Source organism: Oncorhynchus nerka, linkage group LG4 (genome assembly GCF_034236695.1).
Source record: "Oncorhynchus nerka isolate Pitt River linkage group LG4, Oner_Uvic_2.0, whole genome shotgun sequence".
NCBI classification, from domain to species: Eukaryota; Metazoa; Chordata; class Actinopteri; order Salmoniformes; family Salmonidae; genus Oncorhynchus; species Oncorhynchus nerka.
Genome location: NC_088399.1, coordinates 10,714,267 through 10,729,755, shown reverse-complemented (window position 1 = coordinate 10,729,755; position 15,489 = coordinate 10,714,267). Strand labels below are relative to the sequence as shown.

At 44.7% G+C, this 15,489-nt stretch overlaps 1 protein-coding gene across 2 annotated transcripts in view; it reads right to left on the bottom strand.

The window, feature by feature from the left end:
- Positions 1–15,489, bottom strand: part of ror2 (receptor tyrosine kinase-like orphan receptor 2) — a 162,346-nt gene continuing 146,857 nt past the window's right edge. The window contains exons 5-9 of one of the 2 annotated variants that reach the window (XM_029646352.2): positions 9,145–9,266; positions 6,561–6,875; positions 5,764–6,021; positions 4,804–5,009; positions 1–2,837 (exon numbers count right to left, since the gene is read on the bottom strand). In XM_029646352.2, the coding sequence (XP_029502212.1) occupies positions 1,368–2,837; positions 4,804–5,009; positions 5,764–6,021; positions 6,561–6,875; positions 9,145–9,266 (2,371 nt within the window). In that variant the 3' untranslated portion in view covers positions 1–1,367. The remainder of the gene's footprint in view (positions 2,838–4,803; positions 5,010–5,763; positions 6,022–6,560; positions 6,876–9,144; positions 9,267–15,489) is intronic. The other variant, XM_029646360.2, reaches the window with a different exon arrangement.

Genomic DNA, 15,489 nt, shown 5'->3' with positions numbered 1-15,489 from the left:
TGTCTTTATAATGTATCACTTTATTGGATACTCCATGTGGCTGGATGTATACAATATATGGTTAACATTTGTTATTACACCTTTACGGAGAGAAAAAAAAAAAAGCTAATATCTGGTTGCAATGACATTTAAGTATTAACCTCAAGACTAAACACTTTTTTGCCAACAACGCATGATAAAACAAAAATTGTGTTTAAAAAAATAATAATTACATAAATTACAAATCTGTAAAACAGGGTATCAAAGTTGAAGTTGAGCAACGTGTAACATACAAGCCCATAAGAAAGAGAATATGAGCATAAGGCTCAAACGGAATAAGGCTAAACATCAACAATTCCCACGCTAATATACTTATCATGTACAGTTCTTTCTTGTCTTATCACATGATGTATGTTGAGTAATGACACATCCATGTTCCATGAGCAATATCAATCTACTGAGTATAACAATTATTTGATAAAGTTTTATTCCAAAATACTGTATCTAAGGAAGGTTTTAATAGGGCAATTCCGCCACTTTTCAACCTCATATTCATTATATCCAGCACATTACCAGTATCTACACACTTCATGCATTTCTATGATCTGTGGTCCTAACAAATGCTTCTCTGTGACATAACATGGTATGGATTAAAAGTAAGATTAAAAAAAAATTAAAAGTAAGACGTTGATTTTCAAAATCGTCAACGAGTTTCTAAAAATCACTTTTTAAACATTTGAACTTTTGATGTCATGTGCCATTTTAACATATATAGACATATTAAGACAATGAAAATGGAGGTTGAAAAGTGGTGGAATTGCCCTGTAAACTCCCAATAAATGTTTCTGTCCATTCATCATACATTCTGCCAAATTGACACACTCCTGTCTCACGTAAAACCACAGTAAAATTGTCTCTGGAGTAGGCCTACTACTATACAATTGAACATTTTGAAAACATTAACACAAGGCAACTTCAGGAATCCTTTGTCGAAAAAAAAATACTTCATGTTGCACAGAAACAGTAAGAACCTAAATTCTTCTGAATGGCTTTGCAACAAAGTGAGCACACTGTCCATGCCGGTCGCACCCGCAGCCCAAATGGTGAAAATGGTTCTCTTCATTGACGTTTTCTGTCGAGCGGCTTTCAGGGTTCAGGGTTCGTTTTATGACACTTCGCTAAAGGGGTCCTGCAGGGAAGAACCTGAGACACTGATATCATTCGGATGTACCAGTGACAACTAAACAACCCATAAATAACATTCAGTCACTGTTTTTCCAATGCGTTCCCTTCACTTATTCATGGCGCTCAATTGAACTCAAACAAATTAAGTTCACAGAGCATTTCAGCTCTAGTTTGTTCCCCAGTCCTCCAGACTTTCGGTCCCCCTATGCCTCCGAGTGCATCTCCATGTCGTCAGTCTGTGGCAGGTCATTATCACCCAGTAATTCAGTTTCGGGGACTGTTGTGTCCTCTCCATGCCCCAGCCCATTCTGGGACGCACCGTCCGCCATGTCCTCCATGTTGGCCTTGGGGCTATCGCTGAGCAAGGCCGCTCGCTCTGTACCGGAGGCGTTGGAGGGCGCCGTGGTGACGTAACCCGTGGAGGTGGAGCCGCTGCCGCTGTGGTGCGATCCTGCCTTGGCCACCATCTGCGGCGGGTGGTGCGCCATCTGCTGGTGCGCCATTTGGTGCATGGACATCTGCATGGGGTAGAAGTTCTGCATGTATGGGTACGCCGGCATGGGCTGGTAGCCGTTGACCGGGATGTAGAGCTGCTGCGGGTGCTGCTGCAGCATGGGCCGGTGCATCTGGCCCTTCATGGGCATGAACTGGGGCTGGGGGAAGGGCGAGTTCTTCTTGGGGTTGGCGTAGCGCGCAGCATTGGTTGCACTCATGCTGATGTTACTGATGGGGCTGGTGCTCAGGGAGCTGGTCTGGGTGGTGTTGCTGGTGCCCGAGGTCTGAGCCGAGCTGTTGTAGTTGGACAGGCTCTCCCAGGTGCGCAGGCGAGTGTGGATGTCCTTAAAGCGTGGGCGGCGTGCCGGGAACTCGCTCCAGCACTCTAGCATGAGTGTGTAAATCCAGGCGGGGCAGTCGTCAGGACAGGCCAGCACCTGGCGGTTGCGCACCATCTCGATGACGTCCTGGTTGGAGTAGCCGCAGTAGGGCTGCAGGCCGTAGCTGAAGATCTCCCACAGCACCACACCGTAGGACCAGATGTCCGAGTCGGTAGAAAACTTCCCGTACATGATTGCCTCCGGGGACATCCAGCGGATGGGGAAGGGGCTGGTACCCATCAGCTTGTAGTAGTCGGCTGAGTAGACCTCCCGGAAGAGGCCCAGGTCCAGGATCTTGACGTTGAGCTTGTCGCAGACCAAGATGTTGCGGGTAGCCAGATCCTTGTGTACCACGTGGTGGCTGGACAGATACTCCATGCCGGCAGCCACCTGTGTCACCACGTGCAGGAAGTCGGCCTGCTCCAGCGTGGACTTCACCGTCTTGTCGTCATCCGAGCTGCCCACATCGGAGTGTGGCGAGCGCATGACCAGAAACTCGTGTAGATCGCCCAGGCCCGAGTAGCTGAAGATCATGCTGATGGGTTGCTCTTTGGTCACCACGCCCAGCAGGCACACGATGTTGGGGTGCTGGAGGCGCGAGCGCAACATGGCCTCGTGGCGGAACTCCTCGCGGAGAGTGCCCTCGTCCTTGTCCTTGACCGTCTTGATGGCCACCACCTGGGTCTGCTCGCCGGGCGCCGTGCCATATAGGTGGCCCTTGTAGACCTTGCCGAACCGGTCCTCGCCAAGCTCCTCCATGAAGCGCACCGCTGAGAGGTTGATCTCCCGCAGCTTTGCCTGAGTCACAAGGGGAAAACAAAGAGAGAATTAGAGTTTTTTTTTAAACTGACACTGATTCATGCTGATGTTAAAATAACACATACAAACAGTCAAAAGTTTGGACACACCTACTCTTTCAAGGGTTTTTCTTTGTTTTTAGTATTTTCTACATTGTAGAATAATAGTGAAGACATCAAAACTATGAAAAAAGACATATGTAATCATGTAGTAACCAAAAGTGGTAAACAATCAAAATATATTTCACATTTTTGATTCTTCAAAGTAACCACCATTTGCCTTGATGACAGCTTTTCACACTCTTGGCATTCTCTCAACCAGCTTCATGAGGTTCACCTGGAATGCATTTCAATTAACAGGTGTGACTTATTAAAAGTTAATTTGTGGAATATCTTTCCTTCTCAATGCATTTGAGCCAATCAGTTGTGTTGTTACAAGGAAGGGGTGGTATACAGAAGATAGCCCTATTTGGTAAAAGACCAAGTCCATATCATGGCAAGAACAGCTCAAATAAGCAAAGAGAAATGACAGTCCATCACTACTTTAAGACATGACAGTCAGTCAATATGGAACAAGTGCAGTCGCAAAAACCAATATGATCGTATGAGGACCGCCACAGGAAAGGAAGATCAGAGTTAACTCTGCTGCAAAGGATAAGTTCATTAGAGTTCACTAGCTAACCCATATGACAGTAGCTAGCCCATATGACTGTAGCTATCCCATATGACACTACTTACGCCCATATGACACTAGTTACCCCATGTGACTGTAGTTACCCCCATGTGACTGTAGTTACCCCCATGTGACTGTAGTTACCCCCATGTGACTGTAGTTACCCCCATGTGACTGTAGTTACCCCCATATGACTGTAGTTACCCCCATATGACTGTAGTTACCCCCATATGACTGTAGTTACCCCCATATGACACTAGTTACCCCCATATGACAGTAGTTACCCCCATATGACAGTAGTTACCCCCATATGACACTAGTTACCCCCATATGACTGTAGTTACCCCCATATGACAGTAGCTACCCCCATATGACACTAGTTACCCCCATATGACAGTAGTTACCCCCATATGACACTAGTTACCCCCATATGACACTAGTTACCCCCATGTGACAGTAGTTAACCCCATATGACAACCAACCCCATATGACAGTAGCTAGCCCATATGACTGTAGCTATCCCATATGACACTACTTACGCCCATATGACACTAGTTACCCCCATATGACACTAGTTACCCCCATATGACACTAGTTACCCCCATATGACAGTAGTTAACCCCATATGACAGTAGTTAACCCCATATGACAACCAACCCCATATGACAGTAGCTAGCCAACACCATATGACAGTAGCTAGCCAACACTATATGACAGTAGCTAGCCAACCCCATATGACGGTAGCTAGCCAACCCCATATGACAGTAGCTAGCCAACCCCATATGACAGTAGTTAACCCCATATGATGGTAGCTAGCCCCATATGACAGTAGCTAGCAAACCCCATATGACAGTAGCTAGCAAACCCCATATGACAGTAGCTAGCAAACACCATATGACAGTAGCTAGCCAACACCATATGACAGTAGCTAGCCAACACCATATGACAGTAGCTAGCCAACACCATATGACAGTAGCTAGCCAACACCATATGACAGTAGCTAGCCCATATGACAGTAGCTAGCCAACCCCATATGACAGTAGCTAGCCAACCCCATATGACAGTAGCTAGCCAACCCCATATGACAGTAGCTAGCCAACCCCATATGACAGTAGCTAGCCAACCCCATATGACAGTAGCTAGCCAACACCATATGACAGTAGCTAGCCAACCCCTTGACAGTAGCTAGCCCATATGACAGTAGCTAGCCAACACCATATGACAGTAGCTAGCCCATATGACAGTAGTTAGCATACATTACAGTTGTTAGCCCTTATGACTGTAGCTAGCCCACCTGGTGCTTGTGCTGGTTGAGCAGTGGCAGCTCCATGTCCTGGCTGGGCGAGGCAGTGAGCTGACGGCGAGGGGGAGTGTCAGTGGGCTCCTTCTGCTTGTTGCGGCACATGCAGACCAAGAAGAAAAGGCAGGCGATGACCAGTGGGATGGCGATGCTGGGGATCAAGATGTACAGGATCTCCTTCTTCAGGTTCTCTGGCGGTGCTGGAGGTCAAAGGTCAAACAGGGTATGTCTTTAGTCAAACTGACACTCAGCAGTATAATGTCGCCGCAAGCAGCACCTCACACATTTAGGTGGTGAACACGTTGAAAGACTTTGCTCTCACACAGTGTATCCGCACATCTACACAGACACACTTCACGCTGCAATGTGGTAGCTATGGGACCAAAACAGAGGAATTTATTTGTTCGGAAATTGACCCGATATTGTGGTTTTACTTTGTGTATTGCTGACTCTACCTTGAACTGGGCCTTGCTGAGTTAACTACTTTAGTGTTTTTATTGATTAAATGCAGATTTTCCAGATTCAGATTCTTGGACTGAAAAGCACTTTCAATGGAGGTTTTGTCTGGGTCTGGGAAAAATCGGCCTATTATGTATGTACATATAATGCAATGTAGAAACGTCCAAGTGTACTCATGTAAGAGGAATGGCATGGCATGTAGTAAAAGGTAACACTATCATTATGCACATATGGTACCACTGACATCACAAACAAACACATTACTTTTTTACTACTCATCCTAACATTTTCCACCAGACGTGGACTCTTAGATCTCACACCTTTTATGTGAAGTGTGTGGTGGGGGGATGTGCCAAATCGGTGACAAAATGCTAAAAAGACATGCTCAGCTCTTATTAAGTTTAGTAAATAAGTATTTGGGTGCTGTAGCCCAGGAGTATTTTCCATGGAAATCAACGGCCAGCCATAAAATAACTCTGGGGGTTCAGTACTCACTGCAGGGACGGACGTCGCACAGGTCCACTCTGACCTGCTGGTCAAGGGTGAAGCACCAGGGACCCTCCATCTGGCCCCCGGGGTTACGGCAGAAGTTGTGGCCCCCTCGCAGCTCAGGATACTCCATGGGGGACAGGTGGTGGCTGTGGGGGTACTGGGCACTCCACGACTGGCAGGGGTAGCCCGACTTGGAGACGCTCACCGTGCCCTTGTAGTTGGCTCCGCTGCCATTGTAGCAGCTGTGATCTGTTGGCGAATCTTTCACGAAGATTAAAAGTTAGTTTTGGATGACTTCATCTATGTTTTTACAATGTTTTAATTATAACTGCCAGGAAATCAAATAAGGAAGAAGAAGCAAGTTTGAAGTTGTGTTAAGTTTCTTCAAATGTTGTTCCCCTTACCTAAATGTGTCAAAGTAACAATTTCCAGAAATGCCACAAGAGGGCCCCCTAGATACACAATACAAACAACCATTTGTATTTATTTTATTTTATTTTTTACCTTTATTTAACCAGGCAAGTCAGTTAAGAACAAATTCTTATTTTCAATGACGGCCTAGGAACAGTGGGTTAACTGCCTGTTCAGTGGCAGAACGACAGATTTGTACCTTGTCAGCTCGGGGGTTTGAACTTGCAACCTTCCAGTTACTAGTCCAACGCTCTAACCACTAATAGTTCCTTGACCTGATGATGTAATGAAATGTCAACCTGTGTCTGCATGTTTGTGTTCAAGTGTCCACCTACATGTCCTTGTCTTATGTGTTCATGTCTATGTGTCTATGTCTATTGTCCACTTACATGTGCCCAGCTTGTCCAGGGGCACCCCGATCCTCATGCAGTTGGCAGCGTCGGGCGAGCTCGGGTGGGGCAGCAGGTGGCAGCTGGGCAGTTCCAGCTGCATAAGGATGAGAGGGTTGGAGCGGGCGATGGTGTACTCTGTGTAGCACAACTCGTTCTCTAGTGCCTCGCACTCATCACGGCACAGCTGGCGGCGCCGCGGGCCCCGAGCCCCCTCGTCGCACAGCGGGAACACGTAGTGGCAAAAGGAGGGGATGGCGAACTTGGAGCACTGGTCCGAGAGCTGCGTGGAAGTTCCGATCATGGTGAACGCAGCTGTGGGGGGAGAGCAGGAGTAGTGAGTGATTATATTATAGAGACTTGAGTTCAACACCTAGTGACCTCATCAAGAGGTTCAGAACTCTTAATGGACCCTGATTGTTCCGGGCTCCAATCCATTATGTGTCTCAGAGTAAGCATGCTGATTCAGGATTAGGTGCCCACTGTCTATGTAAATCTTATTCATTATGACCTAAAAGGCAGAATTGACTAGATCAGCACTGCTACTCTGAGACATTTGATTGAATATGGGCCCTGGTCAAACTACCTCTTGAATTCGCAAGAATATATGATGGTGATGAGTTTGGCCAAATTTAGAGATGCCATTCAAAGAGTATATTCTGATTCTAGTATTTAGCCTTTCATTAGGATCTCCATTAGCTGCAGCACATGTAGCAGCTACTCTTCCTGGGGTCCATTCTGAAGCACTATTGTCTTTATATCAACTTTGGTATGCCATCATTGCAAAGTAAGCAAAGTGAACGGGAAACTCTTCCCATGAGCCTTTTCTGTTTTTGGGGGTTGGTCTTCTACTTGAGGTAGGGACACCATGTCCTCACTATAAGATATTATTACATAGAGGAGTGAAAGTAATGAAAGAAAATACCCTCATTTCCTGAGAGAACCCATGCCAAACAGAACAGGGTTATGTCCCAAAACGGCACCCCCTATTCCTCATGTAGGGCACTACTTTTGACCAGAGCCCTATGGTCAAAAGCTGTGCACTATTTAGGGAATAGGGTGCCATTTGTGATGCAGCCCGAGTTTGGGACAGAGGAATCATGGGGCAATATCTTCTCTGACAGAGTTATTGCTTCAAATGCATTTCATTTGAGGGGCTTAACGATAAGATTATACTTCTTAGTCATATTTTCTATGTCCTTATGGTATCTTAAACTCGAGTTAGGTAACTGTACTTGGCATCTGTTTTGTGTAAAGACCCGTGCATTCCGAAGGTTTAAACCCCCAGAACCCCCAATTTTACAGATCTGATATGTACCACGATCTGCCAGGGCAATTTTCACCAGTCAGATTTGGTTGCCATACATACTTTAATAGCCTCCAGATCTATACACAACTCATGTAAAAAACAATCCTTTCCTTATGCATCCTACAAAACGACCCTTCATCTACATCACGTGGAAAACATGGAAACGTTCAAAACACACATCATGCCTGTGCGAAGTGATTATGTGCTTGCATTTTTGTGTGCGGGTGTGAATAAGCAAGAGAGCGAGAGAAACAGACAGTGTTTTACTCCAGCAGAGCTTGTGACTGTATTTTGGCATACCTCCCCACGGGCAGCCCTGGGACGTGCCTCCCCACGGGCAGCCCCGGGGACGTGCCTCCCCACGGGCAGCCCCGGGGACGTGCCTCCCCACGGGCAGCCCCGGTACGTGCCTCCCCACGGGCAGCCCAGGGACGTGCCTCCCCACGGGCAGCCCCGGTACGTGCCTCCCCACGGGCAGCCCAGGGACGTGCCTCCCCACGGGCAGCCCAGGGACGTGCCTCCCCACGGGCAGCCCAGGGACATAACTTCTCATGGGCATTCCCGGGTCTAGGGTTGCAAAATTCCAGGAACTTTCAACAAATTCCCTGGTTTAAACCGAAATCTTGGTCGGAGGAATCCGGATTTCCTTCTTATTCCCTCTGGAATTGAGGAAAAACCAGGGAATTTATTGAAAGTTCCAGGAATTTTGGAACCATACCCAGGACATATGAATCACAGTGAAAATAAAGAAGCGCTGTACGGTGGGTCAGAACATTAGAATATAAGTGGGCAGCAAATTGGCGAACAATAAATGATTGAAAGATCAGTTCAAGGCACATCACTACTAAACCGACCAAGCAGACAAAGTCAAATCTCAATGACATGGGATCATTTTTATTCCAGTGTCCAGTTTTCCAATTCTAGGTGTTGAACTAAATATGGAACATTTACATTATGGCTAATAAATGCATGCATTATTGTCTAATAATGGACTAGCCTTGGAATGCAACATTATGGATGTCGTCGGGGTATTCTTGATTAATGCACTATGATTTAAATCAAAATAACACAACATTGTATCTCTCTGGTAGTAATGGAGACAAAACACAGTGTACTGAATTTGCCCCTAGATGGCCCTGATCTTGGTTCAGTTTTGAAGTTTCCCCCGCCAATAGTGAAGGTTAGCATTTGGGGAGGGGAAGCTGATCCTAGATCTGTACCTAGTGGGAACTTTCCCCCCAGAGCATAACGGTGGTCGAGGGGGTGTGATCTCACCTGTGATGCGGTTCTCACTCTCTCCCTGCATCTGCAGAGATTCCACGTAGATGCTGCGGTTGCCGATGAAGCGGGCACAAGCAATGCCCAGGTAGGGCTGGCAGAAGCCCTTCTCATGCGTCCTGTAGGAACACAGACAGACAATGAACCACAGGTTCACTCAATGTTTCCCCTACCGTTGTATAGGCGGGGCGGAGCGAGAGAGAGAGAGACACACACACACAGGATACAGAGAGCCTGTTCAGCCAGATATCTCGTCTAGGCTACATGCTAACACTAACATGCTACCGTATTACATGACAGCCTCTCCTGTGTACGCTGATGTACAGGTAGCCTGTGAGCTAACATAACAGCCTCTCCTGTTTGCGCTGATGTACAGGTAGCCTGTGAGCTAACATAACAGCCTCTCCTGTTTGCGCTGATGTACAGGTAGCCTGAGAGCTAACATAACAGCCTCTCCTGTTTGCGCTGATGTACAGGTAGCCTGTGAGCTAACATAACAGCATCTCCTCCCAGCTAGCACAGTGGATCTGGGGCGATTTCGGCTGAGAGACGGGGGATTTGGCTGAGAATCAGACTCGGCCGACGTCATGTGGCGGCCGCTTTCAGCAGTATTACTTATGGCTAGGATGCGGGGATTGAGCTCGGGCCGATACCGGTGTGAGTTATCTGGCCCAAATGTATTACTTGGGGCTCGGCAGATTGAGACTACTATCTGGCAGATGATTACACGGGCTGCTTTGTATAATTAACATTTCTTTATTATTTTTTCCATATTTTCTCATTGTTTCTGTGAAAAAAATACAATTAACATTTAAATTAAATTCTTTAAGAGTCCTGTTTAAGTTGTATTTTAGTATTTTGATACTTTGTGCAAGACAAATGATAAGCATTACAAACATTGTGGATGGATCCTCCCCGAGTGGAGAAGGCTTCAGGGCGCCCAAGAAAGTCCAGCAAGCGCCAGGACCGTCTCCTAAAGTTGATTCAGCTGCGGGATCGGTGCATCACCAGTACAGAGCTTGCTCAGGAATGGCAGCAGACAGGTGTGAGTGCATCTGCACGCACAGTGAAGCGAAGAGTTTTGGAGGATGGCCTGGTGTCAAGAAGGGCAGGAAACAAGGCACTTCTCTCCGGGAAAAACATCAGGGACAGACTGATATTGTGCAAAAGGTACAGGGATTGGACTGCTGAGGACTCGAGTAAAGTCCCCTTTCCGATTGTTTGGGGCATCCGGAAAAAAGCTTGTCCAGAGAAGACCAGGTGAGTGCTACCATCAGTCCTGTGTCATGCCAACAGTAAAGCATCCTGAGACCATTCATGTGTGGGGTTGCTTCTCAGCCAAGGGAGTGGGCTCACTCACAATTTTGTCTAAGAACACAGCCATGAATAAAGAATGGTCCCAACACATCCTCAGAGCGCAACTTCTCCCAACCATCCAGGAACAGTTTGGTGACGAACAATGCCTTTTCCAGCATGATGGAGCACCTTGCCATAAGGCAAAAGTGATAACTAAGTGGCTCGGGGAACAAAACATTGATATTTTGGGTCCATGGTCAGGAAGCTCCCCAGACGTTAATCCCATTCAGAACTTGTGGTCAATCCTCAAGAGGCGGGTAGAGAAACAAAAACCCACAAATTCTGACAAACTCCAAGCATTGATTATGCAAGAATGGGCTGCCATCAGTCAGGATTTGTCCCAGAAGTTAATTGACAGCATGCCAGGGCGGATTGCAGAGGCCTTGAAAAAGATGGGTCAACACGGCAAATATTGACTCTTTGCATCAACTTCATGTAATTGTCAATAAAAGCCTTTGACACTTATGAAATGCTTGTAATTATACTTCAGTATTCCATAGTAACATCTGACAAAAATATCTAAAGACACTGAAGCAGCAAACTTTGTGGAAATTAAAATGTGTGTAATTCTCAAAACCTTTGGCCACGACTGTATGGTGTTTCCTCCAACACAAAACTATTTTTTGTGGATGGGTATAATAGTAATATTTAAAATTACAAAAATGTGACAATTTGTATACATTTATTTAAATTTGCATTGGGCCGCTTCTGGGGGGGTTCTAGTAAGATTCCCGGCAAAGTCGGCTGAATTCCGGTAGACGGAAACGGCCCGATGTAGATGGAAACGGCCCGGTGTAGACGGAAACGGCCCGGTGTAGACGGAAACGGCCCGGTGTAGACGGAAACGGCCCGATGTACTTGGGCCGATTCTGGGCAGTCATTCATTTTGATTCCAGGCCGAGTCCGACACCCGATTCCGGGCCGATTCAATCAGTTCCTGCCACCCAGAAGAGGGCCGCTTTGGGGCCGTTTCCTCATGGCTGTGTACGCTGATGTACAGGTAGCCTGTGAGCTAAACCAAAGGGAAATGTCTAATGTAATCTTGCCTTGTTTTGAAACTTTTCTCTGAGAACATCAGCATTTTGTGTTTGCATTGGGCTTAAATCTGGTTCCAGGTCAGTTAGGTAGCTGCCAGGGCCGACTACAGACTTTAATCCCCAACACAAACAAGCAGTGGGTTCAGTGACAAAACCTGTATGTTCCTGAAACGTGAGACTTACCTTAGGTTTACACATGATCTAGAATGGGTAGGAAGGGTTGCATCATTTTTCTGTATCCCTGAGAAGTTGTGTGTGACTTTCTGTGCAAATGTCTCTTTTCAGTAACCGGTATATGGAAACACATTGAACTGAGTGTGTAAACTCATTATACAGACTGAAGGTAGGCATATGAGCACTTTGTATAATCTGGTAGGCTGTTTGATTCAGTATCCTCTGTCTCAGTACAACCCTGTGTGGAGGAACCAGTGAGAGCTGGTCAAACTTTTAGCTTTTTGCCATTCTCAATGCAGGAGGTACATAAAGCCCTGAAATCCTTAGATCAGAGAAAGCCTGCATGTCCCGATCTTCTTGATCCCTGCTTTTTAAAACTGGCAGCTGGTTTCATAGCTGAACCACTTACACATCTGTTCAATCTAACCCTGGAATATAATGAAATTCCAAGGACCTGGAAATCAGCATTTGTCCTACCACTTTTAAAAGAGGGAGATCTAACTCTTAAAAAAAAATTACAGGTCAATCTCAAAGCTGTCACCCTTAGCAAAAATACTTGAAACCCTTGTTAGTGAAAAGCTAAAATAGTTTTTAAATACTAACTCTATTTGATCAATGTACCAATCGGGCTTCAGGAAGAAGCATAGCACAATTACAGCAGCCATGATATCACTGAAGGCTTGACAAAAAACAGCACTGTCTCACTTTTTATTGATCTCTAAGGCTTTTGATACAGTTGATCATGCTATACTGAGGCAGAGATAGTCGAGCGTAGGTCGCATGCAGTTGCATGTTTTGCTAACTATCTGTCTGATAGAACAATTTGATGGGCTCATGTCTGTTAAATTGTCTGTCTGTAATGGTGTGCCCCAGGGCTCTGTACTTGGTCCCCTCTTATTCAATATTTATATAAATCATTTAGACAAATGTTTGCAAAATGAGCAACTTCACTTTTATGCTGATGATACTGTTATTTATTGTTGTGCCTCGTCTCTCACAAAAGCTTTCCAGATATTGCAAACAGCTTTTTATACTGTTCAACGTACCTTGTGTCAATTGAAGCTTATCCTCAATACTGACAAAACTAAACTAATGTTTTTTTCTAAAGCAAGAAATAGATCTCTGAACCTTTCACCTATTACTAACTGTCCGCAATGATATTGATGCTGTAACCTCATATAGACATCTTGGAATTTTAATTAATTTAATTTAATCTCTTTTAAATGGCATGTTCCACAACTTGAAGTTGGGATTTTATTTTAGGAATAAGGCCTGTTTTTCTATTGAAGCCAGGAGGCTAGTATCAGCTACATTTATATCTTTACTTAACTATGGGGATATTTTATATATGAATGCTTCCGCTCAGTGTTTGAGATGAATTGACACCCTTTACCATGGAGCACTGAGATTTATTTTAAACTGCAAAACCCTTACGCACCACTACACTTTATATTCCAGGGTTGGCTGGCCTTCCTTAGTCATGCGTAGGCTCAGTCACTGGTATACTTTTATTTATAATGCCATTTTGGGTTTACTACCATCTTTTGGGGCATTTTGATTCTTCAGAAATGTGGTGGGTACACTCTTTGTTCGCAGGACTTTATCCTGCATTCTGTTCCAAATGTCCGAACAGAATTTGGTAAAAGGGCTATTGTGTACTCTGCTCCATCGACTTGGAATGCCTTTAAAAAAAGTTTTAAAATGGAATAACTTGTTTTTAAATCATTGATGAAGGATTTCGAGGCTGATCCCTTGACCTGTCAATGTTTTTAATTAGCTGTTTTATGATTTCGTTATACTCCTGTGATTTCTATGTTTTTTTACTATATTACTTGTAGTTTTTTCATGTTGTCTGTATGTACTTGTGTAATCTTGGCCAGGATAGGCATCAGATATTTGTATTTCCTGCAACTTTCTGAAGAGGGAACGAGAATGCCCCTGTCTGTGTGTGTGGTGCGCGCGTCTACTTCTTTGTGTAGCAGTTAGCGATAATGTTAACGATTACAGTCTTCTGGTAGAGACGGAAAGGCTTCCCCCCAAAAAAACTTCTCAATTAAATATTAACTACAAAGTAGCCTATTCTTCCCGAATGATATCATGATTACTTTCATTAATCCAGTGGGTATTCGTTTTGTAAACTAACATCACGTGCGCTAAAAAAAACACACCATTAAACAACAACCTCTTGCTAGGTGGACACTGGATTTACAGGGTAACTACCCAAAAATCTCAAATCAAACTTTCCCCAGACCTCAAAAGTGGTCTCCTGATGTGGTTTAAGCATAGTTATGGATTTACATCCAATTATGTTGTTTTTCTATTTAAAAAGGTGTGATTTTGAGATCAAAAACCTGAATAAAAATAAATAAGTGAAAATAAATGTATTTTTCCAGATAATGTGGGCTATTTACTTAATATTTCTGTTTTAATCAAATACAGAAGAACTAATATCAGTATTAAAATGTAAATACGACTTTAATCAAGAGAATACAGGTTAAATGAAAAAATAGAAATAAAGTTCAATGTTCTCTTACTTAGAAAATAGTCCTGATCATATAGGCCTAGACCTAGATCATTTCCAAAACAACTAACACACTCAACTCATACATGTTCAATCATTTACATTTTAAAGTCATGCCTTTTCTACACAATACCACAACAACAACAAAAATCCAATCTGGGAGGTAAACACGAATAAGTATTCAATAATTTTGCTGTTAATTTCAAATGTAATGAAGGCATTAGAACATAACCAGAGGCCACCAAAAGAGAGCTCCTTCGGCCCCGGGGTACCTGGCTGGCTACTTTTCCTATCTGGCTGGCTACTCTATGTACTTGTAGAAAACACTGCTTTGGATGTGCTTGAATCATACTTCCTCACAACAGAGAGTGGGAGAGAGACGGGAAGAACATCGAATATCGCAAAGCTCCCAATCCTAAAACTCGGCTGCCGCTCACGGACCTCTCAGCTGACAAGGCAGCCCCATATGTATAGAAGACGTTGCCCTTAGACACTGATCTTAGGTCAGCTTTGCATCTTTCCCACTAATGGTTAAGGTTAGGATTGGGGAGGGGAAACTGATCCTAGATCTGTACCAGGGAAAACTTCCCCCAGAGCCAGCCCATATGGAAGCAGCAGGAGGAGGGAAGGGAAAAAGAAAGCCGCAGCACTGGGAAGCAAAGCCACAATGACGTATGTTGACTCGCCAAGAGAGACTTCAGCATTCTAGAGTGTCCCGTGATCTGCCCTTTCCCAGATTAAAGAAAAGTGGGATCCAAGCAAAGGAAAAGACGTGGGCCAGTGGGGAGGTTTAAGGATTTCAACAACAGTACTGTGGGTTGGGAATCTTCGGATAAAATTCCCCTTATGTAAGACTCTTGTAGGTTACACAGTATTCTTGATACACAGTAGGCTTACCTTCTCCTTTGAGTGCAATGTGTTTGCTTTCCCTAAAGGATCTTGGTGCAGTAGTCAAATAAGAAGTGAGGACATCCTCTTTTCCAAACCTAAGCAAGCAATCCAGAGAACCTGATACTGATCTCTTAACCCGTACCAACACAAACTGTCTGGAGAGCTAGCTCAAGGCTGCGGTTACTGCTCGCTGCCCTTAACAACTGAATTTGGATCAGTTCTCTCTAACCCCAGTCTTGAGCTTAAGCAAGATTAACTATAACAACACTGGTCCAAAGCCAGTTGTTAAAAATGTACAATAACTATACACGGCTCTTGAATACCAGATTCATAAAAGGCATGTCTTTCCCTAGGAACAGATCT